This window comes from Puntigrus tetrazona, unplaced genomic scaffold (assembly GCF_018831695.1).
Source record: "Puntigrus tetrazona isolate hp1 unplaced genomic scaffold, ASM1883169v1 S000000008, whole genome shotgun sequence".
In the NCBI taxonomy this organism is placed as follows: Eukaryota; Metazoa; Chordata; class Actinopteri; order Cypriniformes; family Cyprinidae; genus Puntigrus; species Puntigrus tetrazona.
Window position 1 is genome coordinate 1174251 of NW_025047688.1, and position 16952 is coordinate 1191202.

Consider the following 16952-nt stretch of genomic DNA (forward strand, 5'->3'; position numbering starts at 1 on the left):
TATATATATATATATATATATATAAATTAACATTTTGATCTGCCAGCCACCTGTAGATATAATTAGACCAAATTAAAATTTCCTGGGCTTAGTCTTCTGAATTACTAGTGCTCCTCATGTTTTCTGTCTTCTGTCAGCAGTGGATCTCTGGGTGTTCCTGCGGTAGAGAACAGACCCAGTATCTGGGGTGAAAGCCCCCCGAAGTTCGTGACTAAACCTTCTCGCCTGTATCTCAAAGTGGGACAGTGTGGCAAGTTTTCAGCCAAGATCACGGGACGCCCCCAGCCTCTGGTGCAGTGGTATAAGGTGATTGAAGAGCGTCTGAAGTCATAGGTTCGGTCGTGATATATTCACCCACTGCTTTTCCTCGTTCAGGGAGAAGAGAAGATCCAGCAGTCAGATCGCTTTAACACGTTTGAGAGGTCAGGAATGCATTTCCTGGAGATTCGCCGCATGTGCTCAGAGGACGCCGGTGTCTACACCTGTCTGGTGGCCAACAGCGCTGGGAAAGCCTCTGCCAGCGCTGAACTCATAGCTCAAGGTGACAAAGAGATACAGAACGAGAGAAACAGATAAGGACGAGCGGCTATGAATAGAAACCTTTGTTTTGTGAATGAAGTATTAGTTCTCATTATTTCAGCTCACAGTTGCAATTTTACTTCTCATATTTTGAAAAGAGCTGTTTGCATCTAAAAATCATGCATCTAAACATCTAAAAATTGGAAAGTAAGTAAGTCTGGTGCTTCGGGTCTTTGTTGGACCATACTCCTTAGAGCAATAACTACAGTATATGGCTTTCATTAATGTCTTAATGTTATCCAGTTTAGCTAAATAGCTCACAGTTCAGATTGTAAAGTTTTCATTGTTTATTGTGTTCTTTTGCAGATGGAGACACTGAAACGGTCACGTAAGTGAAGAGCTTTTATTTACAGCTTGCTATTACAACAAAATGGCACATTTAAAAGACAAGTCAGAATTTGCACACGGTATTATTTTTTTTATTTCAAGTCTACAGAAATGATATAGACTTCTGTTAAATATTTCAAAAAGGTAACACTATATTTGATTGTCTCTTATTAACATTCTGTTGAAAATAAGTAACTTTTCTACCTACAAGTCAACTAACTTTCATATAAGTAGACTGTCTGATTATTATCTGTTAACTCTTTAATGTCTTTAACTCTACCAACAGACATTCTACGGACTATAGATGGCTTTTCAAGAACATGTGAACTGATTCTAACCCTAACCTTACCAGTCCACTAATACTCTACTAACACTCTAATGAAAGTTATTTGACATGTAGATACAAAGTTACTTATTGTCTCCCTTAGCTCCAATTCATCTTTACAGTCAGCAATGCCTTTTCACTTGACTGTTCACGATCTTTCTTTTCATAGCTTGCCCAAACCACCTCAAGATCTCTCTACACAATCTGAGGTCAAGCACAGCACCAACGGTCTGGACACTGAACAGAAAACCTCCAGCACATCCGTCCGGCCTGCAACCACAGAGACACGGGCTCCGGTCTCCAGTACTACTGTAGTTAGTCTTCATTCTGCGACCAGAACAGAGGCACCAAAAATAACAGCATCACCATCCTCACAACCTCCCAGCCAGCCCACAGAGGGAAGATCAGCCGCTGGTCAAAAGAGATCAAACTTTGTGAATGAACGAAGTCAAAACATCGTAAAGAACGAGCCTCGTGGCATCGGAAAAGCTTGGGATTCGTTCAGAGCTGCAGAAGAGATTCCTGAAGCATCACGGCTGGAGTCCAGCAGAGACGCCCGTCAGGAAACCAAAGAGAGCAAAACGGACTTCCTAGAAACTCCACCCAGTTTTGAGTCCCAGCCTGAGAGCCGAGAGGCTGTGCAGGGTGAGAAGGTCACGTTCAGATGCCAAGGTAAATTAGTCAGCTGACATGACCGGAATTAAGCTGCGGGTTATTTAGTTCTGGTCTTGATGCTGATTGGTTACTATAGAGCTAAAAATCACTGCTCAGCAGGAGACGTTCATGCGTCAGCTCTAACCTCTGGCCAAAGGATGAGACTTGTGAAATGCGTGCAAAATACAATTACTTTTACTAAGTACATTTTAAACCATAGTGTAAGAGCTGTGCTTATTTTGATGGGTTGACTTAATATTAAAGCACAAAGTAGCTGATTATAATTGGATCTGTAGTGTGTTATTCGAGTTTAATATTTTTTAAATATATAATTCTTCACATAGAAATATATATATCAATAATTATAATGTTAGTGTATTTTATCCTTAAAGCTTAATCTTTTTAACATTAACGTTATTCAGCAGTTCACCATATTTCAAAGAGTAGAAGTTTTGATAAATGCACCGTAAAGCTGGGTATTGGGTAAATATTTGTAATTTTATTGGGGTTTTTTTTGGACAAATTCGCCTTACAGAGATATTTTACCATGGCTATGTTACAGTCAGTTAAACAAATGATAGAAATTAATTTAATTAATTTTGAATCAAATCAGTAAGAAAGCCTGTAGATGAAGGTAAATGTGCTGCTGTGCTCTGTCAGTGTCTGGGTCTCCGGTGCCGACAGTGAGCTGGGTGAAGGACGGAGCTCCTCTCAGACAGAGATCGGGCGTCAGCACGCGACAGGAGGGCGGCCTGCATGTCCTGAGCCTGGAGAGCGCTCACATAACTGACACGGGACAGTACGCCTGCGCCGCTGCCAACAAAAGAGGAAAGTGTGCGGCCCACTGGAGCCTGACCGTCAAGCGTAAGACTTCACTTCACACATCTATCCTTATAGAGAGCCCTTTCGCTACGACAGTAAAAATGACAGTGACATCCCTGTTCTGTAGTGCGTTTATATCTTTCTACATATAAACTCATATTAGTTCAAAGTTCAATTTTATGAGATGTTGCAGCTCCTGTATTGAATCAATTTTTTTAAAAGAACTGCATTTATTTGAAACAGAACTTATGTCAGAAACGTTTCAAATGCCTCCACTGATTCTTTTGATTGGTTTAATGTAAATGTTTAAAAAGTAATATGTATTGTTGTTGTTATTAGTGTGACAGTGCCACCTATTGGTTGCTTTCAGCTGATCCGTTGTGTTGTAGGTGTGAGGACGGAGGCCAAGGCCCCGGTGTTCAGCTCTCCTCTGAAGGATTGTTCAGTGTTAGAGGGACAGGACTTCGTGCTGCAGTGTTCAGTGGAAGGGAAACCGCTGCCTGAGCTCACATGGCTGCACAACGGTAAGAGAGAGACCGCTCATCCGGTAATTTCTCTTCAGTTCAGCACATAGCAGAACTCTGAAAGGCTCAGTAATATCAATCAGATATTAAAATATATATTAGAGGCTTTTTGATTTGTCATGTTTTCCAAAACATAGAATGCAAAAATAACATGCAAGCTAGTGTTTTTTTACTTTTTTTAATTGCATAATGAATAAAAAGAAAACGATACAAAAAAAAAAAGATTAGAAAAGCTAGAGTTAGTTTTGTTTTTTTAAATAGACACCAATAGAATAAAAACAACAACAAAAGGCATCAATAAAGAGCTACAGAGCTTAAAAATGCAGAAGACACAGAGAGGCCCTAGTAATATCACTTTTGGAAACAAAAACTAAAACTATGTATTGTTACTTTAAACAAAATTATTGTTACATAAAACAAAATGTCAACAAACTTAAACTCGTTTTACTAGCTGCCAAGGAAGCATTTCTTCTTGTCATTTAGTTTAACTTTAAGTACTAAAATATGTCAAACTGAAATAAAATGCATAAAATGTACAGACACAGGAAAAAAAGCCTAAGTGAACCAGACTTAATGTCAGTTGTGTGAGGCTGAAAGTATCAGTGAAGTGAAATCAAATACATTGTGAGGTTTAATAAATGAGTGGAATAATGAAGTCTATGACTATGAAGTTAAGCAGCTCTTTTTAACCAGTAGAGGACAGTGATGTGCTAATTTCAAAAAGGGAAAAAAGGAATATCTGTCTTTGTTCATGTCTGAGAGGGTTATTATAAAGGTTTGTGTGTTTGTGTGTGTGTGTGTGTCACTCTGTTCTCTGTCCAGCTAAAATAGGCATTGCCTATATTTATTCTTTGCCTATAATTGCTGTTCATGTAAAATTGTGAATGCAACCACAGTTTTATAGCAATGATTATAGCAATAGTGCTACTTTAATTTTGTTACAGCTAAATTACATTGACGTTTTAATTTCAATCCAACATTCAATCGAGTCAAATTATCCCAGCATCTAATAACAATTTAAAACAAACCTAAATATTCCATCCATCAATTTTCCAAACCTCCTGTGCTATATGAGGTTAAAGGGATGTTGGATATCATTTCACTGTTATTTCTCAAACGCAAGCTTTTTCTTCGTTATTGAAATCAGGAAAGGAAAATTGAAAATCGCATCATATCACCCCTTTACCATCTATGGAAACTTCCCACTGCACAAATTATGAGGAAGAGATAGTAATAATAATGTAATAATAAAGTAATAATGATGCTTGTCTAAGCAAACAATACTAATGATAATGATATAATTATAGAATACGTATGCTGAAACGTTTTTGTACTGTGACTAGATCATTGATAGTTTTACAAAGAAAAACTGCTCATTTCAGTTATTTGCCGTTTGGTTCAACAGTTTTAATTTGAAATGAACGGTAGATTCTGTGTGCTGTTCCGCAACAGACTTCAGCCTGGATGAATATCTCTTGAGTTTGACTCTGGGTTTCCCTGAGAAACTGTGAGCCTCGGCAGTGGCCTTTGAGCAAATATGAGACCTCACAACCATATAAAGGCAAAACATGCATCACTCACCCTGAAACATTACGCACAGATGGACTCGGTAAGACAGAGAAAGCTTACTGCTTCATTTTGCAATCCCTGGAAAAACGGGGCTTTTACAAAAAAAAAGAAAACAACGTTTGAAAAAGAGAAAGACGAAGCTTTTCCTCGTGATTTCGAGAGGAATGCTCTTCGTGTCCCGGTGGTCTCGTGCACGTTTAGCACCAAAGCAAACAAAAACATTTGACAATGAGCGTTATGCAGAGACGGAGTTTGAGCTGTATGCTGTATATTTAATATTTTGACAGATGCAATCACAAAGTTATCCTAACAGTGCCGACAGAGGGCACTATCACCGGAGATCGAAATTCAGAACCGTGTGTTGGTTAAATGCCTGAAATAAGGTCTGTTTTTAACACAAACTCAAAAGTTTTATCGTATAATATATTCTCCTTGAGTATTTTTACTTTATATATTTATACTATACGATGTTTTTTTTTTCCCTTGCTTAAAAAGGTGGTTGCTAACAAGTGCCTAAATGGGAATACAGAGGTTTTCTGGGACATTAAACATAATCACATTAACCACTAAAACCCATGCGCTCCCTAGTTCTCCCGTTGTGTTTATAGTCATGCTCAGAATTTTACTTCTGCTGAATGAAATTAGGCTTTCAGATCTGGCTAAAATCTCGCTTCTGTGCTCTTTATTATTGTTATGATCGCTCCTGTAGCAAAGAACTTTGTTAGTGTATTAGCAGCAATATTATCTACATAATTTGCACTCTGTCCAATCACAAACTTGCATAATTTATTAAAGGGACGCTTCACCCCAAAATGAATATTGTGTCATTAATCACTTACCCCCATGCCGTTTAAAACCTGTGAAAAGCTTTGTTCATCTTTGTAACACAATTTAAGATATTTTAGATGAAAACCAAGAGGCTTGTGACTGTCCCACTCTGTGAAGAACATCATCAGAATGCTCCGTCTGCCATCAGCGGTTCAATCTGTATTTTATGAAGTGACAAGAATAACTTTTGTACACAAAGAAAATAAAAATGATGACTTTTTCATTACATTTCATCGACATCATGGTAGCGCCATTTTTATGGAGTCACAATAATGCCACATTTATATATGGAAAAAAAGAAAGTTTTGCAAACAAAAATTAAAGTATTGAGAAAAAAAATACATGCGATATTTATATTTATATTTGTGTAACTTGAAATGAATTGTATTGTATTGAAAGTATTTCAAGAAATATTTGGGAATAAAAATAAAAATTGCGAAATAAAAAAGAAAGAGCAAAAGTGACATTCCTTTTTTAATTCATGCCACAGGTTATGTAGACTAAATGAAAAATAAACAATATCGAGTCTCAGTCTTGGGTCTTAGACCTTTTTAATATAGTATTTTATAGTATTTTTTCTCAATACTTTAATTATTGTTAGCAAAACTTTATTTACTTTTCTCAAAACTTTATTCTTTTGCATTATATATATATATACTGTATATATTAGATTGAACCACTGACGGCGGATGGACTGTTATGACAGTGTCTTTCGTAATTTTCTGGAACTTGACTGTAGTAATTGTTTGGCATTCTAAACAAATCAAATAGTATTTTCAGTTTTTAGTGTTCCCAAAGACGGTTTTGGAACTACATGGGGGTAAGTGATTAATGAGAAAATCGTAATTGTGGGTTGGAGCAATCTTTTAAGTGTCATCCACATCTCTAGCTCAGTGGGATATGTTACATTACAAGGGTCTCAGAAATTGATTTGTTGATCATCTTTGTGTCCTGTATTTTCAGATCAGCCCGTCCCATATTCCCTCACTGTGTTTGAGAACAGAACGGCTCAGCTGATGGTTAAGACCTCTGTTCTGGAGGATGCAGGCACGTATTCGTGTGTCGCTGTGAACGATCAGGGCAGAGCTGTGTGTACAGCTCGTGTGCTGGTTAAAGGTAAGGCACACGTCCCCTTCCTCTGTATTATTGATTGCCAGTATATTCAGAATTGAAAAAGTGTTGGATCCTGAAGGCATTTGTGGCATGGGTGTCTGAATTTCCTTGCATTAGATAGAAAATATAAATTATTTGTTTGAAATAAAGATAGCTTAAACATAATTTTAAACCTAAACAGTTCCCTAAAACATTGTTTTAAGTATCGTGACATTTTCTGGTTGTGACATATTCATGGATTTACTTCTATAACATTTGAGCCCAGAATGGTCAAATAAATGCAATCCTGGTTTTATCCTTAAATTCAATTTTATCATGTTTTTTGCAAGCTATGACATCTAGTTTCAGCTCTAAAATGAAATGAACTGGGAAGCCAAACTTATATATACAAAATAAATTAAACCACGATTTATTTATTTTTTAAGCAAGAAAGTAATCTCCTGTGATTCTGGAACCTCTTCAGAATCCCCGATTTATGTTCATTATATAACGGCGGGATCATCAGATGGCGTTGTTTGAATTTTAAAAGTTATTATATTATTCTGTCAAATGTTCCAAATACATTTCTGCCCAAATTCAGAAGGCATTTGAGTCATAAAAAGCGAGACTTGTTAGTTTTAACTTCCCTCATACACCGCAGGAGGGGTTTTCTATGTGTCCAGCTGATCGGTGAAGATGGTGGATGTGTTTTCTGAGTTATTTTAAGGTCCTGAGGACTAGAGAAACATCTGCTCTCTCGCAGTCTTTGAGGGTTGTCTAATGGTGGAGGTTCCATGTTCGAGTGGGTTAAAAATGTACTGTAAAATACCAGTCTTTTCCCACACGCATACATTCTGCAGCGGCCGTATCTGATCTGAGTCTCAGAGGACAGCTTGAAGAGAAATTACCCTCTCTCCCTAAAAATCGGTTTCAGGACTTTTTCACTAATGCGTTTTCAGACAACATGCACTAATGTAAATATGCCATACTGCATTTAGAGGCAATGAACAGACGAATTAAAGTATTACAAAACCTTAAAATCCCTAAATACTGATCCTGCAAACAGTGCGTTTTTACTAAACTTAGTGATCACCCTTGAATTGTCATGCTGCTGTTTCCATTGTACAATAGCTGTGAATAATACCTTTCAAGTAATGCATGAAAGCATAAAGAATACCCAGTTTGTTGTCTAGTTAGGTATAGGCATCTGTGCAAACATTTACAGTAAATATAAAAATAGATGTTTGAAGGTCTGCGTCATTTATTACTTGGCGTAAGCTGATTGGCCTCTGCTGATTCTGCAACCAATGAGCTGTTTATATGCAACATTGAAATAGTGTTTACTGTAAGCCGGCTCTGCAACGACGTTCCTCTTTAGTCATTCGAATGCATCTGCTGTAAATATGAATATTGATATTGTTCGGTAGAAAATATGTTTTGTCCGCTTTTGCAAACTAAACGGAAACATCACTTTATTATTACATACAATGCTTAAACAGCTTCACTAGTAGCCTACTGCTACTTAATATTATATTCAAGTCAAAAATATCACTGTATCAACCTAAATACGTTCATTTATACCAGTAAATTCTATTTTTATAGGTTCAGACAGGTGAAAAAGCTATTTACCTGTTGAGATTTATATCGCTGGAGAAAAAAATAGCAGTATGGTGCGTCTTCACACTAATCTTGGGAAGCGGATTAAGGGAAGTACCAGAGGACCAGTAGCTTCATATAAAACAGCTGTATTCCCAACTGACCTTATGATACAGCATCTCCACGGCCTGCAACATCCATTAACATCATCTAATAGTTCTAACATGTTTGACACAGGATGTCGCCCAACTTCTCTTGTGTAGATGAATCATGTGACTGACTCCGGTGTAGTACTGCTGCTGTGTTTGCTGTGATAGACTGCTGCAAATAGGATAATATAACCAACCGATGGAGAAAAATATACAGATAGATCTGTGGAAATTTAACAAGCCAATAGTAAAGCTTTTTTTAAAAAAAAATTTTAAAGCTCCGTAAATTGAACAAATCCATCATGAACTAACCTATACACCTTTGGGGGTTATCACATGTCCTCTGAAGCAGATCGATGGGTTTTTGCGACAAAAATATTTCTAGTTTTCAAATTCTAAAGTACATAACTGACTTCCGGCTTCTTGGCTGACTACTGACTCGACGTATGATGTAAGTCACGTCATTCGTCAAGTCATAGGTTGGCCAAGAAGGTAAAATTCGGCACTCTCGCAGAAAATAACACGAGTTAGTCATTTACTTTATGGCAGCAGGCTTTCTCGAAAACGACAAATATTACCCAGATTGCACTGCTTTAATGGAAAACAGCATGTTACTGTCAAAATTTGGCCAGTTTTACAGCAATTGTGTTGTCAACCTAGTTTAAGCAGTATGCATGTTGTTGTCCAGCTAAGCCAAGCGTTAAGAGGTCTGCTGGTCCTCCTGTGACTGATGTGAGAAGGTCATCTGCCCCGGTGTTTCTCAGAGGTCTGCAGGATCTCAGGGTCATGGACGGCAGTCAGGTCACCATGACTGTGGAAGTGACAGGTATGAAAAGTCACCACGAGATCAGCTGCTCTTTTAGAAGGAGAACAGAGTACGATTTTTTGTTTGTGTGTTCTTTTTTTAGTTTTGTAACGGTTGTCATTGTCCGAAGTGATCCTTTCCATTTATCTATTAAGTGGAAATATTTGTCTGCTGGAATTTATCTTCAGAGTAATGTTTACTTTTATTAAAACATTAAATACCTTTTTATCACATACTTACATTAAATCATCTATTAAATAAATAGCGCACATATCATCTATATTAAATATTAATTAAATATATTAAACTATACAGTTTATTCAATATCTGCTGGGTGTTTTCATTTTGTCTGTACAATGTTTAAAGGGTTAATGAGATTTGTTTATATGCTAGCTACATAAATATAATTACATGTGTGTGTGTGTATATAATGTCTATCTGTATGTGATTGTAAGACCACTGTTTCCCTAATTAATTAATAGATGCATGTGCATGTGCATGTGCACAGTAAAAACAAAATCAAAACCTAAATCTATTTCACATATTTCTCGATAGATCGTGTCTTTGCTGTGATTAGCTGTAATGAATGGAATTTCCTTTGTACTCCCTTAAGAGGCATCATTTAACTCTACACTTGTGTGTTGCGCCTAGTGTTTATGTGCTTGTGCGTGTTTGTACAAAGGATTTAACTCTGGTGATTATATAATTGAGAGAGCACTTCCTGTGTAATGCAGGGGTCTCCTGGCTGTGTATCTGCATGAACATGCGACCTCATGAACTTTTTGAAGTTGTTGAATGAAAAATGAAAGCAGGTGTTTTTTCCCTAATTATTAATGTAACTTTGCCCAATGCTAGTTTCAGCACTGTGGCTTGTAAATCATAGACCTCAACTTTCTTTCAGTGCTGTTGATTATTTGTTTTTTTTTTCCCCTCTGACCTCCATTCAGTCTCTAACCATAATGTACTTAATTATGGCAAGTGTGCTGTCTGTTGTATGTAGGAAATCCTGCTCCTGAGGTGGTCTGGCTGCATAATGGAAAAGAGATCCAAGAGTCTGAGGATTTTAATTTTGAGAAGAAGGGCTGTCAGTATACTCTCTTCATTCAGGAAGTGTTTCCCGAGGACACAGGCACTTACACCTGTGAGGTGTGGAATGAAGCCGGAGCCGCTCGGACCGAAGCCTCACTCACTGTACAAGGTACAAATCACACTGTTTCTTATTAGAAACATTACGTCATTGAATACATTTCCAAAGTAGGTTAATCTGCAACTAGATATTGAAATATGTTGATATAATTGCTGAATATGGATGTGAATATCCAGTGGACTTTGATTTCTTGCTCACAGAGCCTCAAGATGGAGTTCAGCCCTGGTTCATCACTAAAACCAAGTCCACTGCTGCCTCCCTGGGTCAGCACGCTCTGCTGTCCTGTGCGATCGCTGGTGACCCCTTCCCAGAATTCCTCTGGATGAAGGATGGGCAGGTAATATCTGGAGGTGGAGACTTTGAGATCCTAAAGAAGGAAGACGTTGTCTCATTGCTCATCAGGAAGGTGAAGACACATCATGCTGGGAACTATGAGATTCATCTCAAGTAAGAATTGTTTAAAAATAGAAATAATAAAGTTTAATGTATTGTATGTATAGTTAGGTATTTGTTTTTTGGAAATGTTGATGCACTTTGAGGTCTTTTCCATTTTTCAACTACTTACAAGATCTTTACTTGTCATACAGTTTCTGATAGCTGACACTTAAACACCAGAAACACACACCAAATCTGCAAAGAATTCTCCAGCCTTTGACACAACAAAACACAATTCTCTATAATTCTAACAGGAATTAATTTTATTTAGTTGATTCTATGGATTGATGGTTGATTCTATAGATAAAACTGTATCAAATACACTTTACCCCCCCAAAAAATATATATATATTTGTTTATTAATATTCCTATATGTTTTACATTGTGACATTATTTTTTATGACCAATGCTTTTTTCGTGATTTTAATGACCATGAAAAATAATAATATATATATAACAATAAAAATAGCAATATTATTTTAAATATAACTATTTCAATTGAGAAATATACATCATAAAGTACTATCACTTTTTTTTTTTTTTTTTTTATGCAGATTTTAATAATAAGACATTGCATCATAGGCATTTTACTGTAAGAAATGAGAATTACATGAGGATCATTTATAAAAATGCAAAAAAAAACCTGGTTGTGTTATGCAAAATAAATTTTTTTGGGTGAATAAAATGAATGAGATATTTTTAAGTTCACATGCAATAAAATTATGCTTGGAGATGTGTTGTGTTTTCTTAGTTCCTCGTTTACTTTACAATTCAACAGTTTGCAATAATCTTCTTTTGACCTCAGGAATAAAGTAGGAGAGTGCAGGTCAGTGGCCGCTCTGCTCATCAGCGAGGACTCCACGCCGTCTGCTGACGAGTCTCCTAAATGGTACATTCTCCCTCTATTCTTGCTCTCCTTTGCCACAAAGTTATATTTACAGCCCTGCACTTAATCTACATAATCTCTCTTTATAACCAAACACTCTGTCAATGCTTCCTCTCTCAGCTGTGCTGTTGTGTGGGTTCGTCTAGGGGCCTCATTCGGGTCTCATTTCCCTATAAGGTCTCTGAAGTCATCTCTGATGCAACTCTGTCGTGTTGAACTAACTCTCCCCCTCGAGTGAGTCGCTCTCCAGTGTGGGCTGAGCTAGCTGGGGCTTTAACCATCTCTGTGTTTTTTCTCCACTCTTCTTCCTGTGGCAGCCGAGGGGTGGAGAGGACTGCGCCAGGCAGGGGAGGACAGCCGGAGACTCCCAGTTCCCAGCCACTCTGGGAACACAACAGACAGGATCAGGAGGACGAGGAGGAGGGCTGTGCTACCCTTGGGCTTCTCAAACGCCGTGTGGAGACTAAGGAGCATCGGGAAGACCAGATCCGACAGCAGGAGGCAGAACAGATCGACTTCAGAACTGTGCTTGGCCGCAAGGTCACCACTAAGAGCGTCTCTGAGGAAGACCTGAAGGAGATCACGGCCGAGCAGATGGACTTCAGAGGGAACCTCCAGCGGCAGATCAAGCCCAAGACCCAGACAGAAGAGGAACGCAAAGTCAACTCTCCACAGCAGGTGGACTTCAGAGCAGTGCTTGGAAAAAAGGGGAGCCAAGGCCCAAAACCCGGTCTCGGATCCCCTGTGAAAACACAAGCCAACAAATCTGAAGCTGTTGACTTCAGATCCGTGTTGGGAAACAAGAAGAAACAACCCAGCCAGGACAGGAATGGAGAAAGCCAAGGAGATAAAGACACCCGAGGAAAGGAAAATGATGTTAACTGTGTGGATGGAGCGATAAAAGAAAAAACTGTTGGAAAGAAAGAGCCCGTTTTTATGCAGAAACTGAGTGACGTGACGGTATTGGACGGGGAACGTTTGCATCTGCAGTGCCAGCTTTCACCTGAGTCTCCTGCTAAGGTGACATGGACGCTTGATGGAAAACTCATCAAACCATCCAAATTCATCCTTATTGCTAATGATGGTCAGTGTTGCATTTCACATTTGAATATTATGTAAGAGGGCTAATTTGTTGTCATCTGTCCATGATGAAGTTTGGCATTGGGACGTTTATCAACCCTGTTAAAAAATTCCAGTTGGTTAGGTATGCTTTGAGGCCTGGTTTTAGCGGGTGTAAACTGGTAATTTTCTGGTCATAGGCTGGTTTAAATTGGTCATGTGCTGGGCCTGAGTTGGTTTAAATTGGTCATGAGCTGGTATAAGCTGGTCATGTGCTGGTCCTAAACTGGTCCTGAGCAGGAGCTAGTTGCTTAGGACCAGCTTAAACCAGCTCATGACCAGCAAAGGACCAGCTTAAGCCAGCAGTCATGCTTCAAAACTTACTTAAACTGCCTATGTTCATTTTTTTTAACAGGGACGGATTCAAATGTCGGTTTACTTTATTTTGATGGTCCCTTTGACACATTCTGTTGAATAGTAAAGTTGTACCTACATATCTCCTAACTCTAACTAAAGTGTCAGAGTATCAGTAGACCGGTAGGGTTAGCATTAAAATAAGTTGACATGTTCTTGAAATGTTACCTATAGTCAGTAGAATGTCTGTTGGTAGATCATCACAACAAAGAGTTAGCAGATATTTATTAGATTTTATTAGTTAGTTGAAACGTAGGTGTAAAGTTACTTACTGCCAACAGAATGTTCAAAAGGGACCATCCAAAATAAAGTGTTACCCAAACATCAGGACTAACTATGCTGCTGGAACACCAAAAATGCACAAACACTCCTAGAATACCACTTGTCCAATCAGAATCAGTCAAAATAGTGATCAAATGACATTAAAAATGAGTGTAATTGGATAAGAGTTAAATCAAGGTGTTTGGTGATGCGATAGGGCTGTCAGTAATGATGTTTCACATATCTGAAGAGTAAAAATTGTTTGTAGGTGTAGACTGAGTGCTCTGGTTGGACCCCCGTGCCATTACTAACCCTGTGTGTTTGACAAAACTTCAAATGACTCAAGTATTTCAGTGCTGTGACCAAGAGAAGTTGACGTGCATGTGAAAAATATTGAATATGCATGTAATGTATGGATTACAGTCCCACAGCATCTGTCATTTTCCCCATAGACGTTTTTGACCTCATCCAATAGATACTTTCAAAACAGGTTAACTTTCACCTAGATGAAGCGACTACTTTAACTCTAAAAGAATAGCAATTAAATGTGTGTGTGTGTGTGTGTGTGTGTGTGTGTGAGCAGGTGGTAAGTGCTCTCTGAGCATTGATAAAGCTCTGCCTGAGGATGAAGGACAGTATGTATGCAGGGTGGAGACTAACGAGGGCAAGACAGAGTGTTCCTGTTTGGTCCTTGTGGATGGTGAGTGTATCTCATTACATACCAGCACAATAAATGAGTTTACAGCATGCTCTTCCTGTATACACTCTGAATCTTTACTCTGAGAGATGAGATGTACTGTCACCCTATGTGTCAAAAGTTTAACAAATGTAGTTTTTATTTTTTTAAAGCACATTTTTTTTTTTACATTTTTCATTAAAAACTTTGTCAGTATTATGGTTTCAGTCTGTCGGTTTTGGGCTGGGCATTGTGTTTGACCATAACCCATGAGTCCTTGTCTGAGCTTTTCATCTTCCGGTAATTACCGACCAGATCAGCCTGCATAACGTCCCTTGCATGTCCTAAGACATCTTTTCTTTACTTTGCAGAATATGTCTTATATCACTTAACAGACAGTCGTCTCTTGATATCTGTTTAGCTTTACAAGCTATGACCCTATGAGCACCTCTAGAAGTCTCTCTTGTGGGATTTGTCTCTACAGTTTTCTCTTTTAACAAGACATGTCCCAACAGCCAGTTTTGATTCAGTTCTAAAATGTTTCTAAAAACATTTCCAGGTCCATTTGTCCCTAAAACCCTTTCTAGGTCCATATTCTGACAGTCATCTCTCTTGTTCTGCTATACTCTCTAGATCTGTCTGTCTCAACTGAAGTATGTGACATGGCCCCACAGCTCTTTTTCTAAAGTCCTCTCTTTCTTGCTCAACATGAGATGTTCAATTTGTTATATGTAATGCTTGTCTAGTTTATCAATCCATTTCAGATCTTTTTGTCCAGTTTATGACAACCAGTACCTGATCTCATTGTGTTTGTCTCTAGATCCCTTTATCCCTACACCCATCTTTTTCTCTCTCTTCTGGTTCCCAGCTACATCTGTTTATAGATCTCCTGTTTGGATTTCACTGTCCTGCTTTACTGGGCATGTCCCTACAGTTTTGTCTAGATATCTCTGTTCTGCTTAACAGGCCATGCAACCATCACTAGTTCTCTGCGTCCTGCTTTATAGTAGATGCCCTTACAGTCATCTATCAGTCTCTAATTTTAAAAGACATGTCTTTACAAATGTCTCTGGACATATCTGTTTTGCTTAACAGTGACAAAATAAATATAGCATTATTTCCAATTTTAGCTGCTTAAGCATTATCGGTTACTTGCATAAACAGGCTAATACGATGTCTACAATTTCAATATTCCTTTTAATCTCAGGTTTGAGTTTTTGGCCTTGGTTTTGGTCTTAGCAAAAAAAGTGGCAGAAGCTGAAGAGGATGAATAATACACCAATTTTATGGTGGTCACATGAACCTGATTCTAATTTTGTTCTCTGTGTTTCTCTCTGTATTCTGTCTGTCTGTGTTCAGATCCCAGTGTCTCCACACCAGCTGATAAGCGGAGCAGGAAGCCCTCTACCCCGACCACAGAGAGTGAGTTTCCAAAATATGTACTTCCTTTTTTATATCCCAATATGGAGTGGCGTGGGAGATGTGAACCTTTCCCACTGCAGCACACACACACACACACACACTGCTATGTTGCTTGTAGCATTTATAGACAATATCACTAGGGATATATCACTGAGAATAATTGCTTTTTAAATTACTTTGTTCGGCCAACAGTTTATTCACAATGTTGTTCAATAGTTTTTTTTTTAATTTGCTTAAAATGAGATTACAGTTTTTTTTTTTTTAATTTTATAATTATTTGTCAAACTGTTTTTGAAGGCTGACACTCAAAAACAAGATGCACACACCAAATCTTCAGAACCATAAACTAATTATTAGCCTCCAAAAATCGAACAGGAATATAATATTATGGCAAAGGTGTTTGCAAATGTTTGCTTTTGAGATGTTTTTGTGAATGCAGTGCTTCATTTTGAAAGAGATGTGGGGCACCTTGCATTTTGTGTCCACAATTCTTGGATTTGTGGAAAGCATTAAAAAAAAAGAGGTAAAGTTTTGAAAATGTGGGAAAGCATCACAAACAAACAAAGACGTCCGTTTTTCCTATTGCCTAGATCATAATTATAAGGGCAAGATGAAAACTGTAGTGAACAAAATCAAATTTGAGATTGAACGATTATTGATAAAGTTATAGTCCTCACAATATTTTTGCATAGCCCAGAGGTTGTAGTATAGTATAGCATAGACTAGTGGAAGTGTTAAACCAGTTGTTCAGTTCAGAGGAGATGTTTGACAAGGCTGCTGGAGACTGCTGACAATGACTGATTTTACTTTTTAAACAAACTCAGCAAGTAAGAAGGAGACAGACAAAAAATGAACAGTGAACAAAGGCTTGTTTTAGAGATATAAAGAGAGAATATAACTGACAGTAGAAAGAAAGAGAGAGATCATGACTCTTACTGCATGACTGCTTGGCAAAACCCTCTTTGGATTTCCTTGTATGGGCTCAATCAAGACTCACTCCGCGAGGAGTGTTGTATGAGTTTTCTAACATCAGTGTTTTTAACATGCCTTACATTCTTCAGAATGTTTTTTAAAGGGTTTTGTATACTAGAGAGTCTACTTTCCGCCTTCTCTATTAGCAGGCTGTTATGTTTTGCACTGTATGTCTTGAACATTATCTCCAGAAATGGCTGAAAATGAAACTGGAGAAACTGTTGATGTATGCGCTCTTCTCTGAAGAGACGTGTACCATATGTCTTAATGATTGTTTATTCTTTAAAGAGTGAAGTGAGGCTTTCTCTACGAAGAAAAGGTCTTGTGCTCATGATGGTTTGAGAACGTTTATTTGGCTGACATGTTTGAGGGACTGGTGATGCACCTCCTGACTGTCTAATGTTTCAAAT

The 16952-nt window shown here is 38.0% G+C and overlaps 1 protein-coding gene across 6 annotated transcripts in view; it reads left to right on the top strand.

Moving 5' to 3' along the window:
- Positions 1 to 16952, top strand: part of mylka (myosin, light chain kinase a) — a 52415-nt gene that overhangs the window by 21983 nt on the left and 13480 nt on the right. For 3 of the 6 annotated variants that reach the window (XM_043229581.1, XM_043229583.1, XM_043229585.1), the window contains 14 exons: positions 138 to 306; positions 376 to 541; positions 886 to 907; positions 1401 to 1903; positions 2546 to 2749; positions 3097 to 3231; positions 6592 to 6744; positions 9154 to 9291; positions 10271 to 10468; positions 10618 to 10864; positions 11658 to 11741; positions 12056 to 12822; positions 14056 to 14172; positions 15508 to 15570. In XM_043229581.1, coding sequence (XP_043085516.1) covers positions 138 to 306; positions 376 to 541; positions 886 to 907; positions 1401 to 1903; positions 2546 to 2749; positions 3097 to 3231; positions 6592 to 6744; positions 9154 to 9291; positions 10271 to 10468; positions 10618 to 10864; positions 11658 to 11741; positions 12056 to 12822; positions 14056 to 14172; positions 15508 to 15570 — 2966 coding nt within the window. The remainder of the gene's footprint in view (positions 1 to 137; positions 307 to 375; positions 542 to 885; positions 908 to 1400; positions 1904 to 2545; positions 2750 to 3096; positions 3232 to 6591; positions 6745 to 9153; positions 9292 to 10270; positions 10469 to 10617; positions 10865 to 11657; positions 11742 to 12055; positions 12823 to 14055; positions 14173 to 15507; positions 15571 to 16952) is intronic. The other 3 variants (XM_043229582.1, XM_043229586.1, XM_043229584.1) reach the window with 2 other exon arrangements.